This window comes from Nomascus leucogenys, chromosome 13, assembly GCF_006542625.1.
Source record: "Nomascus leucogenys isolate Asia chromosome 13, Asia_NLE_v1, whole genome shotgun sequence".
Taxonomy (NCBI): Eukaryota; Metazoa; Chordata; class Mammalia; order Primates; family Hylobatidae; genus Nomascus; species Nomascus leucogenys.
Window position 1 is genome coordinate 14,618,588 of NC_044393.1, and position 16,061 is coordinate 14,634,648.

General features: G+C 50.2%; 1 protein-coding gene across 2 annotated transcripts in view; it reads left to right on the top strand.

The window, feature by feature from the left end:
* Positions 1–363: 363 nt before the first annotated feature.
* The window catches only part of KCNB1 (potassium voltage-gated channel subfamily B member 1), a 127,413-nt gene continuing 111,715 nt past the window's right edge, over positions 364–16,061 (top strand). For both annotated transcript variants that reach the window (XR_004032950.1, XM_030825467.1), the window contains exons 1-2: positions 364–986; positions 2,274–3,006. Coding sequence is in view for 1 of the 2 variants with exons in the window: in XM_030825467.1 (XP_030681327.1) it covers positions 2,440–3,006 (567 nt within the window). In the remaining variant the exon portion in view is untranslated. The remainder of the gene's footprint in view (positions 987–2,273; positions 3,007–16,061) is intronic.

Here is a 16,061-nt window from a genome sequence, read left to right on the forward strand (position 1 = left end):
GAATGAATCACCAGACTATATAAACCAGCTCACTCTTCACCCTCTTTTCCCCATACCTCGCTTTATTTTTCTTCTTAGCGGTTATCACCACCTGCAACACTGCATATGTACTGATGTGTTCATTGTCTGCCTCCGCCCCCCACCCCCGACCCCCCACTAAAATCTAGAATGGAAGCTCATGAAAGCAAGGGCTATTTACAGTTCCGATTTGCTCCCTCCCACCCTCTGACCCTCCCTCCCGCTTCATTATTTCCCCCAGCGCTTGTCACCGCCTCACATATCCTTTCGCTTTTTTGTTTATGATCTGTTTCCAACCAGCTCCACGAGGGCCGGATGTTTGTGTTTGATTCACAGCTGTATCTCAGACGCCTGTCACCGTGCCCTGCACCGCGGCTCGCGCACAGGAGGCGTTCAACCCACGTTGTTGACGGGACGAAGGAAGGCGGGATCGCGAGGCCGGCTGTGCAGGTGGCCTGGGTGGAGAGGGATGCACGGCCACGCGCGTCTCCTTGGCCCGAGCCCGGAGCCCGCCCCCGGCCTCCCCGGCAGGCTGGGCCGGGCAGGCAAGAGTTAAGCCGCGCGCGCGCTTCCGACCCGCAGGTGGCGCCGTCCCGCCTCGGTGCCCGGCTCCGGGCGCTCCGAAGTGCGGGACAGAATAGCAGCGAGCGCGGAGCCGAAGCTCAGCCCCGACTTGTTGATCTCGCCCAGGCAGCCGCCGCCGCCGCCGCGGGAGCAGAAGGAGGAGGAGGTGGAGGAGGTGCCGCGCGGCCGCGGTCCTGCCCCCGCGCCCCCGGCGACCGCCCGCGCCCCCCGCCTCGGAGAGCGCGCCCCGGCCCCGCGGCGCCTGCAGCCCGGGCGCGTTGCCTGCCCGGCCGGGGTAGGCCCGGCTCAGCCCGGCCCCGGGACCGCCGCTGCCCACGGGCGGGGGCGCCCGGGCGGCCGGGACGATGCGCGGTCCCTGGCCCCAGGAGGCGGCCGCCCTGGGGGTGAGTGTTGGGGCGTACGGCCTTCCGTGGGGGTGCATGGGGACACGGGCAGGGGGCTTGCCTGCCGCAGCTCGGCCTGTTGGTCTGCTCGGGCTCCGCAGCTCCAGGCTGGAGGGGAGCGGGGTGGGAGGCAGGCAAGGGCTGGGGCCTGGGGGTGGGGCGCGATCCCCATTCTGGGGCTAAGGCGTGAGCCCTACATGCAGGGGGTGCTCAGGGAAACCCCCCGAAATCACCAGTGCGCGGTAGGAGGATGGCACGTTTTGAAAAGGCCAGAAAATTTAGCTCATTTCCCCGCCTCCCACCTCCCCCACCCCTTCCCTTCCAAGCCCGGGGAAAGGCGCAGAACCCGGAGTTATAAAAAGCCATCGCAGGAGAGGAACGAGGAGGAGGAGGAGGAGGAGGAGGGGGAGGAAGAGGAGGAGGGGAAGGGAGAGGAGGAGGAGGAGGAGGAGGCGGGGAAAGAGCGAGGGGAGGACGGAGCAGGCGGATCCCGAAGACTCTGCCTGCCCCTCCTGCGGTAGGGTTGGGGGCGCAGAGGGAGAGGCGAGAGCGGGCTTTTCCTCCTCGCGGCTCACCTTGTCGCTGGAGCAACTCAGGAGATGCTCCAGTGTTTGGGAAGAGGGGTCGCTACAGGACAGAGGGGTTGTTGTGCACACCCCGTCTGTTGTGACCTCGGACAGGTGGGCACCTGGAACCCCCGGAATTCCTCCAAATCTTTTAAGATTTGGAAAAAAGCCCGCTGCTATTCCCCCACCCCCAAAATCTTGATTATCTCGAGCAGGGGAAGGAAGAGAGCTCGTTAAAAAAAAAAAAAAAAGAAAGAAAGAAGAAGAAGAAAGAAAGAAAGAAAGAAAGAAAGAAAAAGATAAAGAAAGAAAGTTTTCATGCAGCTTCCCCTCTCTCCCCATGGCGGGGCCAGGTTCGGGACTCGATCGGGAGACCCATAATGAAGCGAGTTTCAGCACTCTAAGGGGCGGACAGCGCCCCGGGCGGCTGGGTCGCGCCTGGGCTGCAGAAGCCCAGGGTGGGGCCTCCCGGGCTCCAGGGGCATCTCTTGGGGCCCTCTCCCCGCCCCGAGGGGCGGCCCCTCCCTCCATCCTAGGGGTGCGGAGGACTTCAGCACCTGCGGGAGGGACAGCGACCATCCGTCCTACCCCACTGAGCCGCTTAAGCGCGGGGGAAGGTCAAGGCCGGCTAGGAGCCTGGTGGAGAGGTGGCGGGCGGGGGGACAGCATGTCCAGCTCCCCGTTTGCTGACCCGCGTCCGCTTTCGCTTTCTGCCTCGCAGCCGTCGGGATGGAGGTGAGAAGACGGCCTTGACGCGCGCCCGCGCGGCCCCCTGCACCCCCAGCAGCCCACAGCGCTCCCTGCCCCCCTCCCCCGCAGTAGCGGGCCTTGCCGTCGAGTGACAGCGGCCTGGGGGGGCAGGGGGGGCGGGGGCGGCCGGATCAGCGATGCCGGCGGGCATGACGAAGCATGGCTCCCGCTCCACCAGCTCGCTGCCGCCCGAGCCCATGGAGATCGTGCGCAGCAAGGCGTGCTCTCGGCGGGTCCGCCTCAACGTTGGGGGGCTGGCGCACGAGGTGCTCTGGCGTACCCTGGACCGCCTGCCCCGCACGCGGCTGGGCAAGCTCCGCGACTGCAACACGCACGACTCGCTGCTCGAGGTGTGCGATGACTACAGCCTCGACGACAACGAGTACTTCTTTGACCGCCACCCGGGCGCCTTCACCTCCATCCTCAACTTCTACCGCACTGGGCGACTGCACATGATGGAGGAGATGTGCGCTCTCAGCTTCAGCCAAGAGCTCGACTACTGGGGTATCGACGAGATCTACCTGGAGTCCTGCTGCCAGGCCCGCTACCACCAGAAGAAAGAGCAGATGAACGAGGAGCTCAAGCGTGAGGCCGAGACCCTACGGGAGCGGGAAGGCGAGGAGTTCGATAACACGTGCTGCGCAGAGAAGAGGAAAAAACTCTGGGACCTACTGGAGAAGCCCAATTCCTCTGTGGCTGCCAAGGTGAGTCTGGGATCTGGGGGCTGCTGGTCTGGGATCTGGGGGCTGCTGGTCTGGCGGGATCTGCTTGCATCCCCATATTGAGGACCACTGCTGGAGGACTTTGGCTTCATTCCCAAAGATGAAGATTAGTAATGGGGATAGGCTAGGACTGAGTCCCCAGAGGTGAGGACCAACCCCCTCAGACTTTTCCCATGTGGCACTGGTCACTCCATCTTTTTATTATCCAAGACGTTATACCCTTACTTTGTTGGAGAGGTTTTACAGGGGCCCATAAAAAGCCACAGGAAGAAGATGGACACTGATGAATAAGAGAGAGAGCACAGAGAGACAACAGAGGCTTGCTGGAGTGGAGTAGGGTTTGCTTCCCTGTGAAGTCCCAGACCTAGGCTGGATTGGGTCACCCTGTGATTTTAATATCTCCATATTTATAACCTCACTCTGCCCCAGCAAGGGAATAAAAGCACCTTACAGACATGCTTACCGGACACTGAGATACTGTCAGGTAGTTTAAACATAAGTAAGAAGGGACCCCGACGGGTAGATGTGGACCCACATGACACATGCAGTTGGTTGTGGATGCTTGTGGGTGAGGGGTCACCCCCTGGTTACTTATTTATTTGGTGAGTTTATTTCAAGAATGGTTTGGTGCAGCTTGTAACGATGCTTCGGCTCTTGGAACAAGATGTAAATTTCAAAATAGGAGAGAAAAATGAGGCAATGTGAAAAATAAAGGAGGAGGAGGAGGAGGCAGGAATGAGTTTGAACACAAAGAGTGGGACAGAGAGTCTTTGGTGCTGCTGGGTAATGGCATGGGCTGTAGGGGACTGAGGAAGGCTTGGGGTGGGAGCCAAGGCAGGGCGGGAGGGCACTGGTTGATCAGCAACTTTTCTACGTCAGGCTGGGATTCGGAGTTGCCTGGGAGAGATGGGGCCTGTCTTCATGTGCCCAAAGTGCTGGGTGCTGGGAACAAATGACAAAACAGTGTGTGCAAGGCTATAAAAGAGGTTCTGTGAGGTTCACGGAGAACCCAGAAAAGAGAGATGTTGATGTTGAAATCCAGCAAGACCAACTTGGGAAACATGGGGAGAATGTAACTGAGTGTGGGGCCTAAAAAAAGGGGTCAAGTATATAGATTTGTGGCAAAAGAAAGAGGAGAGGAGGAAGCCTAAATATCCAGCCATATCTTACTAGCTAGGGCTGGCTCCTGTCCAGCCCAGCCTTTCATTGTGGGGTCTCTGGCTCAGTTCTCGCTGAAGGCCCACCTGCAGGTCCCAGTCTGAAGGGAGACTCCGTGGGGTCCTTCCTCCAGATCTCGCCACCCAAGGAGAGGCCCCTGAGAGTGGATGGAGAAGGGGTGGCTGCTAAGAGGGTGGAGGGAGCCCCTACGTGTTTTTTTTCATTTCCCTGTTGGCCCTAACAAGGATGTAGAGGTTCCTGGGCCTGGCTTCCTCCTCTGAGGCTGTGGGCTGTCTCTCTCCATAATCCCGCCCCCGATTTTATGTCCAAAAAGCTTCCTCCTAAGACAGAGTCACTCACCCTTAATCAGCTTAGGATCAACAGACTTATTTTGCTATTTCTAGGCATGACACAGGTTCTCCCACTCCACATCCCATTTAGGCCCAAACGTGACTCTCCCTCCCTGTCCTGTCCCTAAGACATGAGAACAAGGTACAGGGAACTGGACGATTTGCCCTCCCGGAGAAGAAGCAAGCACAGGGCCAAGTTTTGGTCTGGCAGCAAGACCCAAGCACTGGGGCTTGCAAGAGGTGCTGTTTGGGAATAAAGAACCTCTCCTCTCCCTTGGGTTAATCCGCTAGCAGGGACAGCCTCGTGACCTCTCCATGATCCCAGTCTGGGGCTGTCGGCTCACATTCCTGGCAGATGGACCATCTAGGATTTTCTGCAGCCGGAGCTGAAATGGGGAGGCAGGCAGGCTCACTGGCCCTCAGAATAGAAATCCTGGCTGCCAATGATCAAACACCTACTGTGTATGGAGTGTAACAACGCAGCTCTGTTATTATCCCACCTTTCACAAACAGTGAGGCTGAAAGAGGTTAAGTAACTTGCCTAAGGTCACACCACAGGCAGACAGGAGTAGCCAGAAATCCAAACCAAGTGTTCTTTCTATAATGATCAAGTGCCGCAGCCTCCTCCCCAGTCTCCCGGCTTCCACTTTTGCCCCTGCAATCCATTCCCCACATAGCAGCCAAAGTGAGCTTTTCAGAATGTAAATTGGATCACATTATTCATCTGCTTAAAATCCTCCAGAAGTTTCCCATCACACTCAAAATAAAATCCAGACTTTTCATCCTGGCATACAAGGCCCAGGCAGAATCTGGCCCCCATGACCTCCCTGGGCTCATCTCTTTTGATCTCCTCTGGTTTACTTGGCTCCAGCCCCACTGGCCTTGCTGTTCCATAAACAGGCCAGAGTTTATCTGACCTCAGGACCATTGCACTTGCTGTTTCTGCTGCTTGGAATACTCTTCCCCAGATTCCCCCTTGGCCAGCCCCTTTTCCCCCTTCCTCATTTGAGCAGGTTCCTGCTCACATGTCCCCTCCTCATACAGACCTTCCTTGACTGCTGTTCTAAACAGTTTCCCTCCCCTCACTCTCTGTTGCATCATGCAATGTCTTCCCTGCAGAGGCCTTAAACGCCATCTGAAATTATATTTGCTTCTTTGTGTTTCTCTGTTTCACACCCACAAGAATGGGAGTACCATGAATTGATTCACTGCTTGATTCCCAGCACCCATGATGGTGCCTGGCACTGAGGAGCATGTGGAATGAATGAATGAATGAATGAATGAATGAGTGAACGAATGAATGAATGAATCAAGCAAGCAAGCAGTCAGTCACTGTGTCTCAGGGTTTGGGGACCTGTCACCCCTTCTCACTGCCCACCTGCAACCCAGGTCCCTGTACCTCTGGCCTCCTTTGAGTCATCTGCACCTTGCCCACCCCATCCCCACCCATCCTCCCAGCTTGGATGCCTTGCTTGTCAAAATAAGCAAAGCCTGTGGAAATTGCTTAGAGCTCACAGAGTGACAGGACCAAATGGAGTATCATTTCTAGGTGATTGTAAGATACAAAAGTGGCCATATCTCATATGCTGAAGAGCAAGGATGGATCTGGTTCTGTGCCGGTCCCCACTTCCATAGCTTTTAGCTTTAGGTAATTTCTCCAACTTTCCAAGTCCCAACCTTCCACCTGTAAAATGGAGATAAAAGGCTCACCTTACAGGGTCTTCATTAAATCAGATTTGTCAAAATTTTGCTCAAAGCCTAGCACATAGCAGGTGGGGATTGTTGTTATAAATGCTAAGGAAAAGAGTCTTTTTTCTAGGGCTGGGTGGGCCGAGTTGCTGCAAACCCTTTCCTTCTGACAGCAGCAGTGCCAGGGAGACTGAGCTGACGCTGTTAATAATTGATGGGATGTTCTGGCAACTCGGAGACAAACCAAAGCACAGGCCCTAGGCTTTGCCATCAGAGGAGCGAAAATCAAAACCCATTAGGCAAAAGGCAGTGTGATTGATTCTTGTTTAGAAGATGGGGTCAGCCCCATTGGTGTGACAGGGTTGTGGTGCTGGGGCTACCACGGGGCTTTGGCTTTCTCGGAAAACTTGACAGGCTTTTCTCAGTAGGAGAGACAGTGAACTGATTTGCCAGTCCAGGAGTGTCTGTGATCCCTGGGATAGTCACAGGGTTAAAGCCCTGAGATAACTTCCTAACTTCCAGAGTAGCTGATGTTTGTTGGGCCCAGCACTGATTAGTGGTGCTTCATATCTGCTATCTCATTGAAATTCCTCCAAAGGGATACAACCAGGTAGTATGCCAGTTAGGGATGCTTTGGGCTGCAAGTAGCAGAATAGAAAACTCAAAGCAGCTTTAATAAGGAGGAAGATGCATCATTGAATATAATATGAAGTTCCAAGGCAGTTGGTTTTAAGGTGAGTTAATGGCTCAATGATGCCACCAGGATTCTAGATTCTTTTCATCTCTCTGCTCCTCTGCTCTCCAACCCTTGCAAGTGGCTTGGTCCTCATGCTTGATACTTCATATCTCAAGATGGCTGCCCAGTTCCAGCCCTCAGACGTAGAATCAGTGATGTTTAACCCATGAAGAGAAACATTTTCTTCTATGCTCCACTTTCTTTCTTTTTTTTGAAATGGAGTCTTGCTCTGTCACCCAGGCTGGAGTGCAGTGGCGTGATCTCGGCTGCTCACTGCGACCTCTGCCTTCTGGGTTCAAGCAATTCTCCTGCCTCAGCCTTCTGCCGAGTAGCTGGGATTACAGGCATGTACCACAATGCCTAGCTAATTTTGGGGGTTTTAGTGGAGACAGAGTTTCACCATGTTGGCCAGGCTGGTCTCAAATGTCTGACCTTAAGTGATCTGCCCGCCTTGGCCTCCCACAGTGATGGGATTACAGGTGTGAGCCACAGCGCCTGGCCCACTTTCTTTTTTTTTTTTCTGAGAGGAAACCCTTTCCCAGGAGCACCCTAGCAGACTTCTTTTAAAATCCCATTGGCCAGGACAGGTCACATGCTCATGCCCTAGCTATGAGGGAACCTGAGAAAGCAAGTGTCTGGCATTTTCAGATGAGAAGGAATGGATTTGATAAGTGGTATGAAGACTCTTTTACAGAACAGGAAATGGAGGCTCTGAGAGGCGAAGTCACTTGCCTGAGCCCACACAGCTAGGTTCTCAGTAAATATTTGTCAAAGGAATGAAAATTGCAGAGCCAAGGTTTGAACCCAAGTTCGTCTGGTTCCCAAGCCTATGTTTCTAAATCCTGGGACCTTGGGTGGATCATTTTAGCTCTCTGAGGTTCAGTGAATTCATCTGCCCGATGGTGATAACAGTCATAGCTCCCTTTCAGTGCTCTTTTGATGATTCAATGAGATTTCAGATGTGAATGTAATTTGTAAATGGAAAGTACTTTATAAGCATGAAGTATTATTGTATTCAAAAGTGGGAGTGGCCTTTATTTATTTATTTTTAATTTTTTAACTTTTTTCAGAGACAGGGTCTCACTCTGTCACCCAGGCTGGAGTGCAGTGGTGCAATCAGAGCTCACTGTAACCTCAAACTCCTGGGCTCAAGTGATCCTCCTGCCTCAGCCTCCTGAGTAGCTGGGACTACAGGTGCACACCATCACTCCTGGCTACATTAGAAATTTTTTTTTGTGGAGACAGGGTTTTGCTACGTTGCCCTGGCTGGTCTCGAACTCCTGGGCTCAAGTGATCCTCCCATCTAAGCCTCTCAAAGCACTGGGATTAAAGGTGAGAGCCATCATGCCCAGCTTAAAGTGGCCTTTATTTAGGAACAGTGGTCAATATTTTTCCCATTACAGACTTGATTAAGAATCAGCTCTGGAGTCCAACAGATGCGGTTGATTTCTTGTCTCCGTTGCTTACCATGAATATGACCTTGAGCAAGCCCCATTCCTTCTCTGAGTGTCACTTTCCTTATCTAGGAAATGAGAATTATAACAGAGGCAACCATGAAGAGCCATTAGGAGATGCCCCTAATGTAAAGAGCCTAGCCCAGCGCCCGACTCATGGGAAGCATTCAGTAAGTGGCAGCAACGATTATTAGTGTTACCGCGGAATTCCTCTGCTCCAGCTACACGTCTCTAGTGTAATGAGGTTCGAGCTTCCTTGATCTGAGCCACAAGGATCTGTGTATTATCAACAAAAGAAACGCGGGAACCACCTCAGAATCCATGGGGCCCCTTCAGTGTGATGAGTCATCGACTTAGGCTCTTGCTGGCCCCAGCTTGGTCAACCCAGATTCCTGTTTTTATCCTGGCAGATAATATGCCAGCAATTCTGAATCCTGATTGTGGGGTCACACAGACCTGGCTTTGAATTCCAGCCCAGCCTTGTCCTAGCTGTGGACTTTGGCCAATTTGCTTCACCTCTCATCACTTCCATTTCCTAATCTGTAAGTGAGGGTGTTAATAAAACCTACTCCACAGGGTTGTCTGAAGGATGAAGGATGATAGTGCATGATCAGTGTTGAAACTGTGCCTGAGAAATCCCACATCCCCACAGGATAAAGAAACCTAGAGACCCAGGATGCTCCAGTGACCTGCTGAGGATCACACAGCCCATCATAGCCTTTCAAATCCCCTGAGAGACCAGCTGCTAAGAGATGATCCTGGTCAAACATCCTGGAATAACAGAAAGATCCCTGAGCCTCAGTGGATATGGGTGGTGGGGCCAGAAAGGCCTGGGCATGGCCCCTGATCTTTTACCGACTTGCTGTGTGAATGTGAAATGCTAGGAAGAAAAAGGGATGGTCAAATGAACAGGTTGGCCAAAGCTTAATTAACTAGAAGAGAACAAGCATGCATTAGGCACCAACTCCATACCCAGCATTTGTGTACTTCTCGTACTTGATAACATCATCAGGATGGGAAGCACTTGACCTTAGCGCTGGATTGCCCAAGTTCAGAGTTTGGCTCCTCTACTCACTGACCATGTGATTTGGGGTTAACTATTGCAGGCCTCTGTGCCCTGGTTCCTTCAGCCAACAGCAATTTTGGGGCAATCACTGTGCCTGCCTCACTGGATTGAGTTACATGCATTAATGTGTGCAGAGCACTTAGACTACGGCCTGGTATGTAGAAAGCCCTCAATACTGTTGGGATTTTTTTTTTTCTTTTTGCTGTCCTCTCATGTAATCCTTCTGACAATTGTGCAAGCTCCTTTTCAAAAAATTGCTGTCATCAAATGATACCTGCTCATTGTAAGGTTAGAGGCTTTCTCTGGCCACTGGAGTCCAGTAAAGGCAGGGCACTAACACCCCAGCAGGAACTAGTGGGATACTCACCTGCCGGCTGATGGGGAAGGTGTGTATGTGCTTCTTCCCTGGCTGGGGGTATAACTCAGAGGTGTGTGTTCTACACTGGTCCCCAGAGCAGCTCCAGTTGTTCACATTAATTGCTTGCTTGATAACAGACCCTGTTTGACCTCTTTCCTATCCCTGTCTCATGTTCCCTCTACCCTTCCAGAGTTTTCTGGGATCACTTATCATATAAGCCACTTGTACTCAGAATCTTGTCTTAGGATCTGAGATGCTGGGGAACCAACCAAAGCTCTGTGGGACACATCATTTTTCAGAATGACCTAGTGCCGTATTATAGACAACCCACCCGTGATAGAGAAAATCTCTTGGAGGTTGTCGTAAAAGAAGAAATTCTAGGTCTGGCAGGGCACAGTCAGCCTCATCTCTGTCTCTTAGATAAAATGAAAACCACAGCGGTGGCAGCAACAGCTAACAGTGAGTGCTTACAATGTGCTTGCCTGGCACAGTGCAAAGGGCATTAAATACCCCATCACATCTGATTTTCACAGCCCCCCCCATAAGGGAGGGATAACTATCCTCGTCTTACAGCCATGGAAACTGAGGCTCAGAGAGGGGAAGTGTCTGGCCCAGGGTCACGCAGTGAATGGAAGGCTGGGACAGATCCCACCCAGGACTCCCTGACTGCCCAGCCCATGACTTTGACCTCTGAGTTGTATGAGTGACCTTCAGAAAGTGAGAAGCAAGATCCCAGTGTTCCCTTCTCACGCTGGGGCAGTGCTGAGAGGAGATTTGTCTAGAATCGCCCTATGACTTGGAAGTGTTCCTAGCTCTGGATCTAGGATGACTTTACCCCCAAAGGCTCCTGGATGGGACTATGGGAGAGACAGATTTAGCATTAAGCATTATTTAATAGACAAACTAAATGCATAAGGTCCTACCTTCTCCCTGAGGTGAAATCAACTTGATTTTGGTGTCTCTGGCAGGAGTGGGCATGACTAGGTGGGGCCAGAGACGGGAGGAATCTCTCAACCCCCATATTGGGAGTGGGTGGGGTGGGAGCTAGAATTCTCATGTTAATATCCAGGGTGCCAATGCTCCTTAAATGTTTTCTCTGATGACATAAATAACAAATAAGATGTAATGTTGCCATGTGAGACACACTTCTGTGGACCTGGGTACAGGCCTGGGTTCAAATCCCACCTCCTCTGCTTCCTGGCTGTATAAGCCCCCAAGGCACCTCACCTCTCTGAGACCGGGAGGTGGGGGTAATACCTGGGGCACACCTCACAGAGTAGCGCTTCTCCATGCTGGCTGCACATAAGGATCACCTGGGCTTTGCAAAATACTTATGCCTAGGCCCCACAGTTGAAACTCACCCCCTAACTGGTTTCTTTTTAGTTCTGGTAAAATACACATAATATGAAATTTTCCATCTTAACCATTTTAAAATGTATAGTTCAGTAAAGTATATTCACATTGTTGTCTAACCAATCTCCAGAACTTTTTCATTTTGCAAAACTGAAACTGTGCCCATTAAATTCTCCTGGGCCCACCTCCTAGGCCCTGGCAACCTGCCTCCTACTTTCTGTCCCTTTGAACTCAACCGTTCTAGGTACCTCATATAAGTGGAATCACACAGTATTTGTCCTTTTGTGACTGGCTTATTTCACTTATCATACTGTCCTCCAGCTTCGTCCATGTTGTAATGTGTCAGAATTTCCTTCCTTTTAAAGACTGAATAATTTTCCATTGTATGTATACACTACATTTTGTTTATCCATTCATCCATCGACAGACGCTTGGTTGCTTCAGCCTCTTGGCTATTGTGAATAATGCTGCTATTCACATGGGGTACAGATATCTCTTAGAGTTCATGCTTTCAATTCTTCTGGGTATGGATAAGCAGAGACCGACTAGAATTTTTAACAATTCTTTTGGGTATATACCCAGAAGTGGAATTGCTGAATCATATGGTAATTCTATTTTGAATTTTTTTAAGAACTGCTGCTCTGTTTTTCATAGTGGCTGTTACCATTTTACATTCCCACCAATGGTGTACAAAGGTTCCAATTTCTTCCTATCTGTATTAGTCAATTTTGCATTGCTATGGAGAAAAACCTGAGGCTGGGTAATTTATAAAGAAGAGAATTTTATTTTGGCTCACAGTTCTGCAGACTGTACCAGAAGCATAGTGCTGGCATCTGCTTCTGATGGGGCCTCAAGAAGCTTACAGTCATGCAGAAGGCAAAGGGGGAGCACGCATGTCACATGAAGAGAGAGGGAGCAAGAGAGAAGCCAGGCCTTTTTAAACAAGCAGATCTCACATGAACTCATTACCGTAGGGAGGGCATCAAGCCATCTGTGAGGGATCCACCCCCATGACCCAAAGACCTCCCACTAGGCAGGCCCCTCTTCCAACATTGGGGATCACATTTCAACATAAGATTTGGAGGGGACAAATAGCCACTACATCAACATCCTTGTCAATGCTTGCTATTTTTTTGTTTACGTTTTTTTTTTTTGGTAGCTATCCAAATGGGCGTGAGGTGGTATCTCATTGCAGTCTTGGTTTGCATTTTCCTGATGATTAGTGATGCTGAGCATCTTTTCATGTGTTTTTTGGCCATTTGTATGTACTAGCACCCCCTTATCAGGATGCCTAAACCTCAGATGGTACCAAACCCTATATGTTTTTTCCTACACATACGTACCTATGATAAAGTTTAATTTATAAATTAGGCACAGTAAGAGATTAACAACAAAAACTAATAATAAAATAGAATAATTACAACAAAATACTATAATAAAAGCTATGTGAAAGTGGTTTCTCTTTCTCAAAATATCTTATTGTATGTAATACTTTTGGACCACAGCTGACTGCAGGTAACTAAAACCTTAGAAAGTGATATTGCTGTGATAAGGGGGGACTACTGTATTTTCTTTGGAGAAATGTCTACTCAAGTACTTTGCCTATTTTAAAATTGTTTTTGTTTTTGTTGTTGTTGTTATTGAGTTGTAAGAATTCTTTATGTATTCTGGATATTAATCCCTAATAAGATATACAATTTGCAAATATTTTCTCCCATTCCATAGGTTGTCTTTGCACCCTATTGATTGTGTCCTTCAATACACAGAAGTTTTGTATTTTGTTGAAGACCAAGTTGTCTGTTTTTTCTTTTGTTGCCTGTGTTTTGGTATTATATTCGAGGAATCTTTGGCAATAGGGGGAAATCATAAAGATTTTCCCCTAATTTTTTCTGAGAGTTTGACAGCTGTAGGTCTTATTTTAGGTCTTTGCATGTGGTGTGTAAGATAAGGAACCAACTTCATTCCATTGCGTGGGGATATCCCCATTTTCCCCACACAATTTGTTGCGCTGGGTGATTCTGCACACGGCCAGGAAGCCCAGCCACAGAAGACAACATGGGATGGCGGAGATCAGAGGTGCTAAGCTGTGGAGCACCATGTGCAGTGCTGGGAACAGAGGGAGTCACCATCTGGGGCAGCTGCTGTTATCATTGTTGTCAGGATAAGGGGCAATCTCTGACACACCCAGCATGGCTCATCCCTTCCTCTTCCACTCAGGACAGCTTGGCAGAATGCAAGTGAGAGAGTGAGATGCAAGTGTGAGTGACATGTGTCCAGGTTGTGGCCACTTCTTGCCACCCCACTGCTGCCTTCCTGACCCTATCCTCTCCCTCCTGGACCATTGCAGGAGCCTCTAGTCCCATCTGCTGCCTCCAGCCTCCCATCCCCAGTCTGGTCTCCACACACAGCAACTCACGCCCCTGCTCAAAACCCTCCTATGGCTCCTGCCTCACTTAGAGAAAAAGGCCAACTCCTCAGTCCCACTCACAGGGCCCATTATCTGGCATCTTCCCCCTTTTCCCAGCACCCTTACAGCCTCCTTCCCTACCACTCTCCCTCTCCATCACTCTGTTGCACCCACGGTGGCCTCCTTGCTGTTCTAGGCACCCTCCCACCTCAGGGCTTTTGCACTTACTGTCTGTCCCTTCTGCCTGGTACGGTCTTCCTGCCAATGCCACAAGACTCACCCCTCACATTGTTCAAGTCTCAGCTCAAATGTCATCTCAGCAAGGCCATCCTTGACCACCACATATAAAATAGCACTGTTCATTCCCCATGGCTGCTTTATTTGTTTCAACCTGACATATAATTAATTATATGATTCCTTTCTCTCTCTCCCACTTTGATATACGCTTCAAAGGGCAGGGATTTTGTGTGCTTTGTCCACTGTTGTGTCTTCAGTGCCTGCCATAGGGCAGGCATGAAATACATGCGTTAAATAAATGAATGAATGATGTTATCCTAGAGATAACTGAGAATACTAATTGATGAAAAAGGAATTTGTTTACAAACTTTGGGACTTTCACTCTTATTACTAACACATTGCTAGAAGTCTGACTCTCAGCTGCTTCTGCCAGGCTCTGGATGAAGAATGTGTCTGGTTTTTCAACCAGAGCCCAGTTTCTCAACCTTAGTGCTACTGACATTTGGCGATGGAGAATTCTTTGCTGTGGGGCTGTCCTGTGCATTGGAGGATGTTTAGCAGTGGAGAATGGGCATTAGAGAAAGATGGGATAAGCCGCTGCCAGGAGGATATTGCATTATTCCAGGAAAGAAAAGAAAGATGACAGCCCAGAAGAGGGTGGTGGCAGGAAAGTTCGGTGAAAAGTGGCTGGACTCTGGATATAAGGTGTGGAGGCAGCTCCTGGGAAGCTACAACGCCCCTGCCTCGACCAGTGGTCACAGACCCTCAGGCTGTGCAATGGGTCTTAAGCCCTAGCCTTTTTTTAAGCTGTGAGTCCTGGGTCACATAGCTGTTTCCTCATCTGTAAAATGGACCTGATCACTGCACGTACCTCATAAGGGCATTGTAAGGATTTGATAATTATGACAAATAACAATAACAGACACATAATGCCCAACAGGTCAATGACAAGATTTTATTATCATGATTGGTTGTGTATATTCATTCAGTGGAATTTATTGAGCACCTACTATGTGCCAAGCACTGTGCTGGGTGCTGGGGACACAGCAAAGATCAAAACAAAGATCCCAGCTCTCATGGCACTGATATTCCAGTGGGAGAAGGAGCAAGACTGTTAAAAAAGATAAACACAGATACTGATTGGACCAAAAACAACCATGAAAAATAAATAATGAGACTGTAAGATAATCGGGGAAAGAAAGATGAATGCTAACTGAATATTTGATGTTACTGAGGAATGAATGCTGTGTTTTTAGATGTGATAATGCTATTACGACTATGTTTTAAAATCTTTATCTTTTAGATACACGTACTGAAGTGTTTATGGATGAAATGACAAGATGAAATAATTATGTAATTTTTTTTTTTTTGAGACAGAGTCTTGCTCTGTCGCCCAGGCTGGAGTGCAGTGGCTCAATCTCGGCTCACTGCAACCTCTGCCTCCCAGGTTCAAGCAATTCCACTGCGTCAGCCTCCCAGGTAGCTGGGATTACAGGCACCCGCCACCATGCCCAGCTAATTTTTTGTATTTTTAATAGAGATGGGATTTCACCATGTTGGCCAGGCTGGTCTCAAACTCCTGACCTCAACTGATCTACCCACCTCGGCCTCCCAAAGTGCTGGGATTACAGGCTTGAGCCACCGTGCCCGGCCTGATATAATATTTTGGATGGCACTGTGGAGAAAGTTCTGCAGGGAAGGAGGGGAGTGCTGGGGCTTAACCAGGCTGGTCAGGAAAGGAGAAGGTGCCAAGTAGAAAGGGAGGGAGACAGGCACATGGGCATGTGGGGGAAGAGTGCTCTGGGTGGAGAGAAAAGCAGTGCTAAGGCCCTGGGACAGGAACCTCCCTGGGACACTCAAGGAACATTCAGGTGTCAATGTGGGTGGAGCAGAGTGTGCCGGAAGCAGGAGAGTAGAAGGAAGTGAGATCAGAGGTGCGAGCTTGTGGGTCACTGCTGAACTCTGACCCTCCCTGGGAGCCTCTGAGCCCCAGAATAGGCTCCCTGCTTCCAGCCTTTCCCATCCAGTTCAACCTCTGCAGAGCAGCCAGAGCCATCTTTCTCAAATGCAGTCTGCTCAACCTCATCACCCCCTTCCCAAAACTTCCATAGTTCCCACTGCCCCCAGGATAGTCCACGCTCCTTAGCCTGGCTTTCAACATCCCAGCCCAACTCTCCACCTTCATCTCCTCCCTGTCCCTTCTTCAGACACCCTCTGCGATCACCACAC